Raw genomic sequence first — 17,025 nt, 5'->3', positions numbered from 1 at the left:
TTAGGTCAACCATGATGTGTGATAAAATGCTGTTATTCCTTCAAGCACTTAGCAATTTTTACATAATGGAGGCAGCTTCCAATAGAAGCTAGCTAGGTAACAGGAGGGAACAGTTCATGCAAAAGTTTTGGAAGTAGGAGAGAGTATGGCAAGCTGAGGCACAGGACTGTAATTTAAGGTTTGAGAAAGAGCAGAGAGAGTTGAAGCTGGAAACCTCGTGGGGGCCAAACAGGGAGGGTCTTTGTTTGTCCTGTCACGGAGTTGGATATTTATCCTGAAGGTTTTGGGAAACTACTTTAGGATGATGAGATGGATCCATAGGAGCTCACTCTAACCTCCATATGGAAGGCAAATTAAAATTGGAAGGAGGGTAAATTGTTGTAATCTAATGGCCCAAATTAAGGTACAGAAAAAAGGGCTGGGACTGGGCACTGTGGCTCATGCCTGTACTCTCAACACTTTGGGAGGCCAAGGCAGGTGGATCACCTGAGGTCAGGAGTTTGAGACCAGCCTGACAACATGGTGAAACCCCATCTCTACTAAAAATACAAAAAAAAAAATTTGCCAGATGTGGTAGTGGGTGCCTGTAATCCCAGCTACTTAGCAGGCTGAGACAGGAGAATTGCTTGAACTCGGGAAGTGGAGGTTGCAGTGAGCCTAGATTGTGCCATTGAACTCCAGCCTGGGCAACAGCAGCGAAACTCCATCTCAAAAAAAAAAAAAAAGAAAGAAAGAAAAGAAAAGAAGGGCCAGATTTCAGGTATCTAAGAGAATGGAGTGACCAGTTAGAAGAGGAGGGCAGCAAATGTGGGTGACAGTTTACAGCAGCATCTGTAAGTGAAACACAGCAGCATCTTTCCATGACACACAGCTGAGCTGAATGAGATTGGGGGGGGGAAGAGGATCTCAGTTTGTCTTTAATGTTTTAAGAGGGGCCTGTGGGGCATCCAAATGTGTCTGCTAGGCAGATCTGGACCCAAGATTTAGGCTTTTTGGGAAGACAGGTATTTGAAAGCATGGGAGGGACCTAGATTACCCACAAAGAAGATGCAGATAATTGTAGGTCTGAAAGGTGTTTTTTAAATGGATGTGGATGTGAATATGTTTGTAAGCTGAGAGAAAGAGGGAGGGTGTGCGATACAGGAGAGGAAATGATTGTTGATATATTTAAAAACAACCTGACCACTTTTTGTGTGCCTAGCCCTTTTCTAGGTTCTGGGGTTAACACCATCTCTTCTACAAGGACAGTTCAATACATCTACTTCTGAAAATAGGTTGTTCTCTACATCTCGTTCAGGCGTAGGAACTGTTCTTTACCTCTGAAGGGACTTTACTTAACCTAAATAATAACAGGAACCAGGCCAGGAACCAGGCCAGGTACGGTGGCTCACACTGGTAATCTCAACACTTTGGGAGGCCAGGAGTTTGTGACTGGTCTCAACACAGTGAGACCCCTGTCTCTACAAAAAGTAAAAAGCATTAGCTGGACGTGGTGGATCTCTTGAGCCCAGGAGGTTGAGGCTACAGTGAGCTGTGATTGTGACACTGTACTCCAGCCTGGGTGACAGAATGAGACCCTGTCCATGACCCTCACACATACACACACACACACACACACACACACACACAAACCAAATGAGACCCTGTCCAACACACACACACACACACACACACACACACACACACACGACCCAAAAGAAATTAAAGATGGGAGAGACCTTAGAGTCAACGCTAGCCTACTAGATCTTGCCTAATATTTTTCACTGAATGTAAGAAAAATGTATTATAGACCATTTCTCTTCAGATATTCTTCGTTGAACCTTCTTTATCTCTTGCATCTGGTCAGTCTAGTTTGTAGATTTTAACCTCCTTAAAAGGAGGTTAAAATTGTTTGTGCATCCTTAATTACATTTTACCTGGACTATTGCAAAAGCTCCTAGCTAGTTTTGCTGCCCCTCAGTTCATCTGCTTTCTTTGGTTCAAGTGATCTTTCTAAAAGGAAAAGATATGCTTAAAGTGGCATGCCCACACAGGACCAGTGTGTATTAGTTTCACAGCTTGTGTTCTGCACAGAGGCATTGAAATCCCAGCTGTGTTCTGTCAAACCTTCTGGGGTTAGTTCATCTTGAGGAAGAGGAGCTTTTTCTCATTTCCTTGGTCTCTTTTGTCCTCCAGTAGTGAGGTACATTTTTCTAACCTACTAGGAGTACTCTTAATATGTCAGTGGTAGCCCTGGTCTTCATCACCTGTGAGGTAATAGCCAGCTCTTCCAGGCTTGCTTCTGTCTGCCTCTGTAAATTTCTGACTCTTCCTGCTATACCTCTGGGCTTTAGTCATCTCTTCCTGCAGTTTTCCAGTGCCTGGCAGGTGTCAGGCTTAGATGCGTTTGCTCATGCTGCTCCCTCTGGTTAGTGCATCACCCACTCTGACCCCATGTTGTCATTCTCATCTTTCTAGATTCAGCTCAGGGTTATCTTGAAGCCATCCTTTCAGTGCAACTTCTTTGCTTCCATAAGAACCTCTATGTACGTAGTTTGTGTGTATCTCATGTGGCTTGCGCTTACATGTGTCTGTCATTAAGAGGACTTTAAGGACATGGGTCATTTCTATATCTTAGCACAGAGCAGATGTTTTTAAATGATAAATTGTAGGATTGAAGTCCCTAACTTTCCTTTATCTTTGTTTTAGGTTCTGACATAAATAAAGTTTGCAGAAGTCGTGTTCCTGCAATAAGATGCAAAGATGTGAGCTTCCAGTTGTGTAAAGCTCTTAAAGGCTGTTTAAGTATATCAAATGTGCTAAAGAACCTGGAGCTAAATGGACTGATTCTGAGAGAGAGGGATTTAACTATTTTAGCAAAGGTAAGCATTCTCTAATTTGGCCTGTAGACATTTGATAGTTGCTTTTGGAGGAGAAAAACCTCAGTAACATTTTTAACTTTTCTCCCTCATTAAAGGGATTAAATAAATCCACTTCTTTGGTGCACCTGTCTCTTGCAAATTGTCCAATTGGAGATGGAGGTTTAGAAGGTGGGTTTAAATCTCATTTAACTCTTGTCCTATCAGGCTGGTTTCATGTTTCCCTACATGCTGTGCTAATTCCCATCTGTACCTTTCTCTTACTACTGCCTCATGTGCTTGTTCAAACCTTGGTCCAGTCTCAAGTCTACCATGAAAGCTTGGCATGCTGAATATAATCTGAACTAACTTTACTTAAGTTTGTGTTAAACCACAGACCACACAAATACCATCTGGTATTCTGTTTTTTGTGTTTGTTCACCTTTTAGGGGTTCTCTTCAAGAAATATTTATGGGGAGGAAATAGCAAGATATAAAGAGAAAAATCATTATTTTAAATAGTTAAAACATATATACAGTCAACTTTAATGTACTGTGATATGTTCCAAAATAGGAAATATAAGCAAAGTGCTATATAGGAGCATATAAAAGGCTGGCAAACTCAGTGGGGAAGGGGGTGGGGGTCATGAAAATAATCACAGAAGATGACTATTGGTTGGGATCCTGAAGTCTTGATCTGGGTTCATTGTGTGTAATAGTGGTCTGGAGGGATAAGGAAGCCTGTATTTCAGTTTGAGGGATCAGAGAGTTTGAAGTCCTCTGTCTTGTATTCTTCTAGTATGTTAGATGCTCTAGTATAGCACCTAATAAATTCTGTGTTTGTAGTTGACACCAAATTATTAATTGATAACAGATTGAGGTCTGCTGTTGGAAATGAAAATAGGAAGAGTTTTATGTTTTTTCTTTCAGATGTCTCAAAACATATATAGAACTGCACTGTGTGGTTGGGAGTAAGTTGGCAATATTCAGTCTATTCAATTTTAGCATCTAAGTAGAATTGAACTATTGCTATAAAATGGAGTAGCTCTTTGTTACTGACATATTTTATGGTACATAGAATGTACCAATCTATCAGTTGCTTTGGTAGATTGTAGATAGTGATTTTAAGACTGCAACTATAAACTAGAAAAGATACAAGATGAGCAAATAAATCAAGTTTGACTGGGTTGTATAGACTCTTCATCTTATTCTATGTGTGTGTGATTTTTTTTCATTTTAGTTATTTGTCAAGGTATAAAGAACTCTATCACTCTTAAGACAGTTAACTTCACAGGATGTAATCTGACATGGCAGGGAGCGGATCACATGGCCAAGATCTTAAAGGTAACTTTATGTTCCAACTTTCATGAAAGTGTGTTATATGATTGCTGCACATTAATATTTTGTTACGAGACAGCAGTTATTTTTGTCTTTTGATACATACGAGGATTGCAGCTTTGTTTAAAGAACATGTCCAATTTTCAGCCTTGGATTCTACCATTTAGTAAAGGTAGTATGCTTAATCTTAGAAACAGGAGACTTAAAATATAGTAATGTTTTTCTGTAAATATGGTGTGTAAAACAGTAATTTTAAAGGTGCCTTAACAACTTTATAGTGGTCATAACTACTATATTTAGGATAAAATTACATACTAATTTGACATGAAGCCTTTTTTAGTAATTTGATGGTATAGATCAAGGGTAGTCAAACTATGGCCTGTGGACCAAATCTAGCCTATCACCTATTTTTGTAAATAAAGTTTTTGAAACATAGTCATGCCCATTTGTTTACATACTAACTATTGCTATTTCCACCCTATACTAGGAGAGTTGAGTAGTTGCAAAATAAACTGTGTGACCCACAAAGCTGAAAATGTTTATTTTGGGGCCTTTACAGTGAAAGCCCACTCTCCACGGGATAGATAATGGTTAAGAGTGTGGATTCTGAAGTCAGATGGCCTAGTTTAAAACCCAGGCTCTCTCCCATTTAATAACTTGTGACCATGGGCAAATTACTTAACCTCTCTGTGCCTCAGTTTTCTCATCCATCAAACGTGTATAATAAGAAAACCTACTGTCTCTATCATTCTGAGGATTTAATGAACTAATGTATACGAAATAGTGCCTGGCTATCTTAAGTGTTTGCTGTTATTTCCTCTTATTGCTTTTATACAGTCATTCTGAATAGAAAATGACACAATTTTCATTTGACAGAGTCATAGGAGCTTTGAATCTTTTGTTGGTTTAGAATGTAATAAGATTTTTTTTCTCTTAAAATCAGTATTCCCTGTTACCAAAATTTACTTTATGGATGTAGAGAATTGATTATGCCTTTAAGATAATACCTGTGGTTAAAATTCAACCCACCAATTTCCTAAGGCATATCAACCTGGCTTTGTATATTCCAGGCCTCTAAATTTGGTGTGTATTCGCTTAGAAATATGTGAGATCCCTTAGGTTAACAGAAGAAAATATTAACCTCTATATTTGTTTTTATATCATTTAAAAAATATTTTGTTTCTCTTTGGTTTATAATATGCATAAAATATGTATATTGAACTCCTTGTTTATAGTTTATTAATACATAACATACATGTTAAATGTTTACTTGTGGGATGGCCAGTCAAGTATTTAGAGACCACTAGAGAACAGAATGCTATAATTTAGAGGCTTAGCAATGATAGAATTTAGAACCAATACTTTCACTTGGTATAAAGAAAATAAAATTATTAGAAGTTCACTGACTTATCAGTTTACATAAAGTAATCAGTAACAGGTTATTAGTGGTTAGGGTCACACAGCTAGTCAGTGGCAGACTAGAGTCTGGGTCACTGGACTCCTTAATCAAAATCAATTTAATCAGTCTCTCAGGTTAACCCTCCTGGCATATGTACTTGGTGTGTGTATAAAGCTCTGATGTAATCAGCCGTATTTAGTTCCTTTCAGTGTTCCTATTTCTTTATCCAAGTGTATTAATTTCATCTTATTAAATCTTTGAAGTATCAGACCATGAGAAGGCATGAAGAAACCTGGGCTGAGAGTCTTCGCTATAGGAGACCCGATCTTGACTGTATGGCTGGCTTACGGCGCATCACATTGAATTGCAACACACTCATTGGTGACCTAGGTGCGAGTGCTTTTGCAGACTCTCTCAGTGAGGATTTATGGCTGAGAGGTAATTTAAATGAAAATATTGAACTTTTTGATATTAAATATGCTGAACTCTTGGCACCATAATGTTGTCCTAAGGTTTTTTAAAAGCCTCCTTTTTTCTAATAGGTTTTTTTTCCTTTTAAGCCTTTATAAAAGTTACATGTATTTTTTATACAAAATACCAAGTAACCAAAAAAAAAATTACTGCCTATGAACTCAATGCCTAGAGATAAATTGTTCATTTTGGTGTGTATACTTTCAGTATTTTTTTTCCCTGCAGATATATTTGTGTGCTTAGAGTTACAAGAACAGAACTGTAGTGCACTTACCATTTTGTAACTCTGCTTTTTTCATTTAATGATGTATCATGTAGTACTCTATTACACTGATGCAAAATAGTTTAATTCCCTGCTATTTGATAGACAGTTTGTGCTTTTCCTCTATTATAAACAACTCTGTGGTAAACTCCTTATGCATACATCTCTGTGTCCATTGAACTTACTTTTTTTTTAAAAAACAAGGTCTTGCTCTGTTGCCCAGGCTGGAGTTCAGTGGCGTAATCATTGCTCACTGTAGCCTTAAACTCTTGGCTCAAGTATCCTCCCACTTCACCCTCTTGAGTAGCTGGGACTACGAGTGCACACCACCATGGCTGGCTAATTTTTCGTATTTTTGTAGAGACAGGGTCTTGCTGTGTTGCCTAGGCTGGTCTTAAACTCCTGGGCTCAAACAATCCTCTTGCCTTGGCCTCCCAAAGTGCTGGGATTACAGGCACAAGCCACTGTGCCCAGCCTGAAGTTAATTCTATAGGATAAATTACTAAAGTTGAGTAACTCAGTATAATATATCTCTTAAAAACTTTTGATACATGTCACCAAATTGCCTTCCAGAAATGCTGTGCTGTATTATAGTCTCATAAATACTGGATTGTGTCTGTTTTAAAACCTTAAACTTTACAAAAATGAGAAATACCCTGCTTTTTCTTTTTTAATGCAAATGGGATTGCTCTCTGAATTTTGCAACTTTTTTCACTCAGTATAGTGTATTTTAAATCAATAAATTTACATTTACCCCACAATTTTTAGTGCCTGTTCAGAGTTCCATTATGTTAATATGCCATAGTGCACTTAGCTTATCCATTCCTTTGAGATATATAAGCTATTGCCAATTTTTCATTGTTATAAACAGTACTTTGATACATGTCCTTGCCCATGTCTCTTATTATTTCCTTCTGGTAAATTCTTAGAAGGAGAGTTGCTGTGTTAACAGAGTCTGCACGTTTTAAAGGTTTTTTTTTAAATGTGACCTTCACCAATCTGATAGAAGCATAATCATATTTAATTGTTGTAGTTTATACTCATTTGATTTACTAGTGAGATTTCCTGGCTATTTTTATTAATTTGGCTAGTTGGATAATTATATCCTATGCTCATTCTTCTGCAGTAAGAATTTGTGAAGGTAGTACCATATTCTATCAGATCCATGTATCTGACTTATTTCTGTGTGTCTTTTGGTGTCTTAGTTAGGGCTTCATGGTATATTCTCTGATATTCTGTTACAGAAGCATATAACAGAATTATATCCTGGGTGACTTAAAGAGAAGACATTTATTTCTCACAGTTCTGGAGACTGGGAAGTCCAGAATCCAGCTGCCAATAGACAGGTGTGAGGTGAGGGCATTCTTCCTAGCTTATGGAAGGCTTTTGTATCCTGAATTGGTGGCGAGAGAGAGCTCTAGTCTCATTTTTTTCTTAGAAGAACACTAATCCCATGATAAGGGCTCTGCTCTCAAGACCTCAACTGAACCTAATTATCTCTCAAAGGCCCCACTTCCTAATACTACCCTGTTGGGGGTTAGGGTTTTAATATATATTTTTGGGGAATACAAGCATGTAGTCCATAACATGATAACATGGGGTTTTGAAACACTTCAGTTATTTGAATGTAATGGTATACATGGTGCTTTTGCTCTGATGTAATCTTTTTTTATACCTGTACTTTTGTGATAATCCTTTTGGGTTTAAATGAGTAGATTGTTTAACCTCAGTGTTACTAATATTCATGAGCATTTGTTTAGTTCTTTAACCTTTTACTTGAGGGAGAGTTCTTGACCATCATTTTTTCCTGATAGGTTTTTAGTGTGTAATCTCTATTCATACATTATTTGGATTCATTATTTCTATCCCCTTAATGTTCTTTCTTTGTCATTTTTATTCTAAAACTAACAGATTTTACATTTTTCTATTTTCTTTTCCCTTTTTAATGTAATTTTTTAAGTCATTTCGAGTTTGAATTTGAGTTTGAAGGTGAATCTAGTGCAATTTCTGAGCTCCACCCAGTTTTTGCCTATGAGGTTTACACTGTCACTAGCATCCTTCCTAATTGTGAACAGATATTCTGTGATGTTTTATATAGAGTTGTTTTTCAGCTCCATAATTGTAAAATGTGTTGAGTAATTTATTGGTACTCAAGGGAAGATAATCATGGCACATCCAAGAAGAGGGTTTCTTTTTTGGACTATGCGTATGCATATGCTTTTCTATTTTTATTTTCTCATTACCCAAGATTAAAAACTGGCCATGAGTAGTCTTGGGCAGTAGTCTTCCAAGCATTAATAAGTGGGAATTGTCTGTATGTTAAATCTGTATGGAATTAACAAGTGACCCTTTGTCTTTCATCAAAAGCTCTTGACCTGCAACAGTGTGGCCTTACCAATGAAGGAGCAAAGGCTTTGCTAGAGGCCCTTGAAACCAATAGAACTCTGGTCATTCTGGATATAAGAAAAAATCCACTCATTGGTATGTCGCTATAGTCTTGCACTTTCATATGTTTTGTAGATAATTTACTGATGAAAAGAGTTATACTTAAGTTGCTCTTGATTGCTACTCTGAATGGGAGTGAACCTAGATCATAAATTTACTTCCACCAAGTGTGTTATTTTCTTCTTGTGGAACTTCCGAATTCTTGGAAATAGTATTTCATTCATTTGTTGATTTGACAAGTAATTTTTGAATACTTTTATCTGCTAGATACTGGTTTAGGCACTAAACATATAGCAGTAAACAGCCTTGCTCTCATAGAGCTTACATTCTAGTGGGGGAGTGATATCAGAGCTCAGATAGGTAATGTAATTTATATGGTAGGAAGTGCAAAAATACCTTAAGGTAAGAAGATAGATGGGGGCAGGTGGGGCTATATTAGATAGGTTTGTTAGGGGACGGCTTCACTAAAAAAGTGACATTTGAGCAGAGACCTGATTAAGAGAGGAACAAGCCATGGAAGATGCAGATAAAGTACATTCCAGGATGAGGAAGCAATGAATATGTAGGTACATAGGTAGCAGGGTGGATGGAGTATTTGAGGAAAAGCAAGAAGGCCAACATGGTTGGAGTACTGAGTAAGGAAGAGCCTGGTATCCTACGAAGTCAGACAACTAGCCAGGGGCCTGATCTTGTAAGGTTTGAAAGTCACAGTGAGGACTTAGAGAATTCTAAATGAGATGAAAACCATGGGAGGATTTTGAGCTGGTAAGGGTTATTTTCCAAGTAGTAATTCAGACGACTTGGTGTGGAGAATAGACTTGTAGGGGGCTATAAGGGAGAGGGAGACCAGTTAGGAGACTCACACTGATCCGAGTTAGAGATGGCTATGGCTTCGCTTAGGGTGGAAGGTTGGAGGTGGTAAAAAGTGGTTGAAGCAAGGTGTAGCTAACAAGACTTTTGGGATATAAAGGAAATAGTAATTTTTTTAAAAGTCTCAGATGATTTGGCATACAACTGGGTGGTACCATTTGTAGAGAAAAGGAGGCTATGGAGAAGAGCAGCTTTGGGGACACATCATGACTTTGATTTGGGTATGTTAGGTTCCTTTTAGGCATCTAAGTATCTGGACAGGTATCTAGGCTTTTGATTTCCTATGTAGAGGTATCTAAAGCTGCTTTAGTTCCAAAGTGTTTAGATTTGATCTTTGCTGCTGCCAAAATAGTAGTCACTAGGGACAATATGTGTGTTGGCATACTTTATTTTGTTTTTGAGGAAGAAGTTCGAATACTGAAAGGGGGAAAAGGTATATAATTACATTATATGGAATTTATATTTAATTTCATGGGAAAAGCAATAATTAGTTGGCTTTTGTTTTTAAATGGGAATAGCCTCTCATTGGGAAGCAATTACTGTAATTTCAATTTTATTTTACTTTAGATCATTCTATGATGAAAGCAGTTATCAAAAAAGTTCTCCAGAATGGAAGGAGTGCTAAATCAGAGGTATATCATGTTTTATTCCTCCAGAAAGAATTTCTCTTTTATTGTTGTTTTTCTTCACTACTGTCTTGCCCAGCCTGGCCTCGAACTCCTGAGCTCAAGCAATCTTCCCCCTTCCCAGCCTCCTAGGTAGCTAAGATTATTGGTATATACCACTGTGCCCAGTTTTTTGTCTGTTTTTAATAAAATGAAACTATTAAGGCACTTTTCTGCCATCTTAAATTTTCAGTCAAATTAAATGTCTTTTGTATTTTTGTAAATACCATATGATTCTTTAGAGTCCCAGAATTGCTGATTATAAACCATTTATTAACTTAGAATATCTTAAAAATTTCCATTTAAGATCAAGCCCTCATAAATGACCTATAACTGAAATGAAGTATTTATTCTCTCCTAGTACCAGTGGATAACTTCTCCATCAGTGAAGGAACCATCCAAAACTGTGAAACAGAAAAAGAGAACTATAATTCTAGGAAGCGGTTACAAAGGAAAAGCTACTATTAGAATTGGTAACCTTTTCTGCCTTGGCTTTTTAATGCTACTAATGTTCTAGTGTGTTAAAATCTTTTCTCATTGTGTACTATTGACAGTAACAACCAATATTGACTTCATGCATATTATGAGGGCTATAATTGTTCTGATAAGACTATGAGAATTTATGGAATGTAGAAATAGTAAATGAATCATTAGGAAAGGGATGCTAGGTAATTTTTTTAAATTACCCTTGTTTGTTTTTCATACAATATTCATCATTTTGGCTATGTTTTCTGATTGATGATTACTTTTGATACTTTGTAATTGAAATTTGGGATGCACTTTGATGACAGTATAGCAGTGCTTTTGTATGATTTTTGTTATTGTTGTTAATGAAAAATTAGCCTTTCATACTATAGAAAACAAAATTTTTCCCAGTTCCATTTTTTTTCCCTTTGTTTCCTCCTCCTTCCTTGCAAATTCTTACCCAAAGTTGTTGAATCAGGTAATACCTTGCTTCTTTCAATGATGAAAAACCTTAAAATGTATGTAATCCTCATAAAATAATACTGCAGGTAAATTTATTAACCAGAGACGGAACATTTTAGACACGCATTCCCTTATTGTTTGAGATATATTGTTTATTTAATCTGCCGAATAATATTTAGTCTAGAATTTTGAAGTTATCTATAATTTTGTGACCAAGGGTAATGAAAAAAATCTTTATAAAACTCCTTACAGCTAATGGCATAAATTTCACATTCTCCTGAATATATAAATTTGGTATAATCTAGTTCCAATATTTTTGTATTGTTTTTAAAGAGTCTTTAAGTTTTGTTTTCTAGAACACATTATCTTTAGTCATAAGTAGCCTTTTTTTAATGATAAGAATGAGTGACAGTGGAATAAGTTAAGCCAAGTCTAATGTGAAAGTGACCTTTTCTTGTTAGTAACTTTGAATTTTGAAAGGGTAAAACCAGGAACACTAATACAGAGGAAACAAAATAAATTTTTTATGTTTATAATCACAGAGAAAGGTTTGTGGTGACTTTAGTTACATACCCTGTACATTAAGATCACCGAATAATTAACACCAGGATAATCTTTTATTTGGATGCTACTTGAAATTTTTTAAGATATAATTTGACTTAACATCACTGAACTGTATGCTTAAAAATGGCTAAGATATAAAACAATTTGACATAAAACATAAAACATATTAGAAATGTTGTAATTTTAGTAGCTAGTGGTACATAATAGGAAATCATTGAATGAGAATAAAAAAACAATATTTTTTCTTAGCATGATTAAAGAAATTGGAAATGTGACTGAAGTTTGCAAGCTCACTGAGGCATTTTAAGAGTAACTTTATTTCTTGGGCTTTTTTTGTATTTGCCTCAGTTATTTGGAGACATAGAGGTAAGCCAAATCAATGTCTGGCTGTATATTTAATAGGTATCAGTGAGTATAGGGGTTATATAATTTATATAGATTATGTCATATTCATATTTCAGTTATTTGTGCAGAAAGAAGATAGGAACTTTCACTATAATTTTTTCATCATCTCCTAACAAGATGAGTAAATTAGTTTGGTTTTAATTACAGTTTATATTTGTGGCTGGGTGCCATGGCTCACACCTGTAATCCCAGCACTTTGGGAGGCTGAGGCGGGTGGATCACAAGGTCAAGAGATCGAGACCATCCTGGTCAACATGGTGAAACCCCGTCTCTACTAAAAATACAAAAAAATTAGCTGGGCATGGTGGCGCGGGCCTGTAATCTCAACTACTCAGGAGACTGAGGCAGGAGAATTGCCTGAACCCAGGAGGTGGAGGTTGCGGTGAGCCGAGATCACGCCATTGCACTCCAGCCTGGGCAACAAGAACGAAACCCCGTCTCAAAACAAACAAACAAACAAACAAATACTTTCTACACATACAAACAATGCACAGGAACATTTTTTGAGGATAATTGTATTAAAAACAGCACACAATGAACAGAGCTCCTGTATATTTTAAGAGGTATATAAATTTGTCTAGAGAAATTCCATAGCACCATGTGGTGATGCTTATCAATAAATTACACTGGGAAATATTTGTCCTGTATTACTACCTACATGTTCTTGTAGATGCTGTTCTAATGCTGCTAAGGTAGATCTTACATAGTAAAATAGATTGGAAGGATAAATATAACCATTTTAATAAACCTGTATTCTTTGTTTTCAGTGATATCAGAAGCAATTCTATATTTAAATGTGAATTTTAATACATTATTTGTTTTAAATAAAGTGTTAATAGGTAGGTCTAGCTTTTGCTACCAAGTATTTTGCACAAAGATACTTGACTTTACTTATTGAAATGTAGGGTAAGACTTTACATTTCATTCTTTTATCATTTGTTTCTTTGTGTTCTGTAAAACCAAATGAGCACTGAAGGTCAACAGACTTATAGGCGGGCAACATTGACTCACCTACCACCGAGCTACCTTCAGTCTTACAACTTTGATAATTTTTTACATGATAAAATTAATCTCAGATTGAAATTTTGGGCCAATTCAGAAGGTTGTTTGGTAGGAGTCATGAGTGTATCTATGTTCTGTCCTTGAGATTCAGGTGCCAAAAATGTTCTGAGGTTTAATAACTTAATATTTCTGCATGATACATAATGAAATGTGTCACATATAATCTTTCATTCTTTGGGTTACAGGCTTTATTTACTTTTTCGTGCTCTGCATGTCTCATATATTCAGCTTTTATTTTAGTTTAAGTGATAACTTGTTACTATAGACATCTTATATTTTTAAAACATTACTGGCCCATGTAAAAAGATATTTACAAATTGATCCTGTTTTAATGGCCTTGGTGTCATTGTCAAGTGCACATTTGTATTCTTGTAAGAGCATGCACATGTGCTAATTAATCTGTAGACCTTTAATGCATCTTGATTCTTTTCTCAAGTAGGATTGGCTACAAAGAAACCTGTAAGTAGTGGCAGAAAACACTCCTTTGGTAAAGAATATTATGCGCCCGCACCTCTACCACCTGGTGTGTCTGGTTTCTTGCCATGGCGTACTGCAGCACGTGCAAAAAGGAACAGGTAGGGTATTTTTATTTCCTATCTTTTAGGATAAAAATGGGATTCAGAATTATTTATTTTGTCGCTTCTATTATGTGAGAGTTCTCCACTTGTATCTGTAGGGTAAAAATGACTCATATATGGCTTCTGCCTCATGAATCCTTTAAGGAAGAAAAACAAAAAATGATTCTAATTAGGGTTTCAAGTGATTGTCACAACAAGCTGTATCCCTGTGGGAGCCCAGAGGAAACTGAAATTATCTACAATTGTGCAAGTGAGAAGAGGTTTCATTTAAAGCACGTGCAGTTAAACCAAGCCCTATAGAACAGAAATAGGAATTTGGATATTTAAGAATGTGGGCATTGTAAAGCATAGGAAATAGTTCAATGCAAAATGGATGGGAAGTGTTGATTATACTTAATCTAACTCAGCTAACTAGCCTCTCATTTTAGTGAATCAAACCAGATATAACTAGTTTTAGCTAGTTACCTAGAAGATAGCTATTCATAGTAATTTTTGTCAAAAAAGTCTTTTAAAATTATTGTACTATAATTTTAGGCTTAGTAAATGAATTAGATTACTACAAATAATTTTCAAATGACTGACTTTTAGTATTCAAGAAATTGGGGATTAACAATTGCTTAAGAAAACAAAGAGAATTGATTTTACCTAGGACTGGAAATAGGTACTATGTAAAATATCTGTTCAATTGCTCAGATTAAATGGAATATGTATAATTTTTATTAGGCAACTGATGACTATACTTATTTCACAAATGGTAATGTGAATTATTATTGCATTAACTATAACATTGAGGCCCCAGTCCATACACTTCTGTTTATGCAGTTTTATATCTTCTTGAAGTACTTTTTAATTTCGTGCCGGGCGCGGTGGCTCACGCCTGTAATCTCAGCACTTTGGGAGGCCGAGGCGGGTGGATCATGAGATCAAAAGATCGAGACCATCCTGGTCAACATGGTGAAACCCCGTCTCTACTAAAAATACAAAAAATTAGCTGGGCATGGTGGCACGTGCCTATAATCCCAGCTACTCAGGAGGCTGAGGCAGGAGAATTGCCTGAACCCAGGAGGCAGAGGTTGCAGTGAGCTGAGGTCGCGCCATTGCACTCCAGCCTGGGTAATAAGAGCGAAACTCCATCTCAAAAGAAATACTTTTTAATTTCAAGTCTCATCTTGGTCACAAGGAGTTGTAAATTAGAGAACAATTAACATCACCAGATGAAGCTAGATTGGAAATCTGAACCACCCTAAACATAAGAACGAAATGCATCTTCAGAGACTTATCCCAAAGCCATTCTGCTAAATTGTTCAATTTTTTTCCATAGCAGAGCTTTGCAGGCCCTTATTTTGAGGTTATTTATTTTTATATAGTTATGTATAGATAGTGTACATAATACTAGCAAGTGTTATTACCTAGTGTTAGCTGGTGGTGTATTTACATCAAAATATAACTTAATTTATCGATATCTCTTTAGGGGTTTCCCATTAATCAAAACACGTGACATATATAATCAGTTGCAGGTACGTAGTTGCCATGTTTATAATATGTAGGGGGTTGGAATGGGAAGGGTGGAAGATCATTCTCTGTGCTTTTTAAATTGAATAGAGTCTTACAAAAACATTTCCCTCCCTGAAGTAAATTCATTTAAAATTTTCTGGGATTTCCTAGTGCCACAGTATAGTCATGTGGATATGTCACACAATGGAGGCCTTGTGGTTTCATCTGTAGACAAGGAAGTCATTTCTCTGGGTCCACAAATCAGCTGTTGCCCCCAGCGAAACGAATTTGACCACTGTTTCTCACCCAACACATGGGGCTGCATCATGGTGTTAGAGGAAGCCAATTCTATCAGAGTATCAGTTTCTCCTTTTCAGTTATTTTTAGAGACTGTAATTTCTCTGTAAAAGAAAGCATTACTGAGATGAAGGAGCATCTGTGTGTCCATACTGCCTCTTGCATAGCCAAAAGTAGGGGTATGCATCTCATTCCACCATCTAGAATTTTCAGGTACTTCAGGATTTATTGCTTGCAGTAGATACTGTATTCTTGTGACTTCTGTTCTACATAGTTATGTATCCCAGCACTCTTCTTTTTGATCTGTGAACTTTTTTTTTTTTTTTTTTTTGTACTTTGGGCTCTGGGGTACATGTGTACTTTCTGCATCCTGCAGGATTGTTCCATAGGTGCATACATGCCATGGTGGTTTTCAGAAGTGGGCGAAGGATATGAACAGACACTTTTCAAAAGAAGACATATATAGGTGGCCAACAAACATATGAAAAAATGCTTATTGGTCATTAGAGAAATGCATATCAAAACCACATTGAGATACCATCTCACGCCAGTTAGAATGGTGATCATTAAAAAATCTGGAGACAATGTATGCTGGAGAGGATGTGGAGAAAAAGGAACATTTTTACACTGTTGGTAGGAATATGGAAGACATTGTGGTGATTCCTCAAGGATCTAGAAATAGAAATTCCATTTGATCTGTGGACTTTTTAGGGGATTGTGATGCAGTCAATTTTGAAATATTTAGAAACACCATATTGAACAATATTCTAGTAACATTGAAATTTGACAGAATTGCATTGTTATTTCACTAGTTTTGGCTTAAGAATGAGGAAAAGATGAGGTTTTTGATGTGTCAGTTTTAGTTGTGTGTATGTATTTGGTTTTTTTTTTTTTTTTTAATTCTAGTTTTTATTTTGTAGAGACAGGGTCTTGCTATGTTTTCCAGACTGGTCTCGAACTCCTGACCTCAAGCATCCTCCTGACCTCAAGCCTTGGCCTCCCATAGTGCTGGGATTACAGGCTATTCTAGTGTTTATTATTCACAGTTTAAATTATTCTTCCAATTCTTTATGAAGCGTCCACTGATGGATTTTTCTCCTAAAAATTATACTTTCTTTAAGACTGTGTGTAATGGTAGAGAATAAATTTCTCATCTGCACTATAAAGTTGATCTGAGAAAAAAATGTTTATCCCGCCTCCTCACTTGGTTTATGTGAGAAGAATGTAATAAAATAATAGGGGTTCTTTTTGGAAAGATTTTATGAAAAAAGAAAATAAATAATACGGGTAATTCCAATATTAATCATAAACCTTGTATGAGAGAATTCTGTCAGTGACATGGCAAGAATAGGTGTCTTTTTACTTTGTTATTGATTGTGTTAGGCTAAGGTGTAGTGATACACATTTATAAC

General features: G+C 36.3%; 1 protein-coding gene across 9 annotated transcripts in view; it reads left to right on the top strand.

The window, feature by feature from the left end:
* Positions 1 to 17,025, top strand: part of CEP78 (centrosomal protein 78) — a 37,487-nt gene that overhangs the window by 1,319 nt on the left and 19,143 nt on the right. For 5 of the 9 annotated variants that reach the window (XM_032290880.1, XM_032290881.1, XM_032290882.1 and 2 more), the window contains exons 2-11: positions 2,689 to 2,861; positions 2,957 to 3,029; positions 4,077 to 4,180; positions 5,837 to 6,011; positions 8,674 to 8,787; positions 10,189 to 10,253; positions 10,648 to 10,759; positions 12,126 to 12,143; positions 13,684 to 13,819; positions 15,294 to 15,339. In XM_032290880.1, coding sequence (XP_032146771.1) covers positions 2,689 to 2,861; positions 2,957 to 3,029; positions 4,077 to 4,180; positions 5,837 to 6,011; positions 8,674 to 8,787; positions 10,189 to 10,253; positions 10,648 to 10,759; positions 12,126 to 12,143; positions 13,684 to 13,819; positions 15,294 to 15,339 — 1,016 coding nt within the window. Of the gene's footprint in view, positions 1 to 2,688; positions 2,862 to 2,956; positions 3,030 to 4,076; positions 4,181 to 5,836; positions 6,012 to 8,673; positions 8,788 to 10,188; positions 10,254 to 10,647; positions 10,760 to 12,125; positions 12,144 to 13,680; positions 13,820 to 15,293; positions 15,340 to 17,025 lie in introns of all 9 variants that reach the window. The other 4 variants (XM_032290876.1, XM_032290879.1, XM_032290878.1 and 1 more) reach the window with 2 other exon arrangements.

The sequence above is a fragment of the Sapajus apella genome, unplaced genomic scaffold, assembly GCF_009761245.1.
Source record: "Sapajus apella isolate SASKATOON/1434 unplaced genomic scaffold, GSC_monkey_1.0 scaffold24, whole genome shotgun sequence".
Lineage (NCBI taxonomy): Eukaryota > Metazoa > Chordata > Mammalia > Primates > Cebidae > Sapajus > Sapajus apella.
This window is presented reverse-complemented; position numbering and strand designations above follow the sequence as displayed.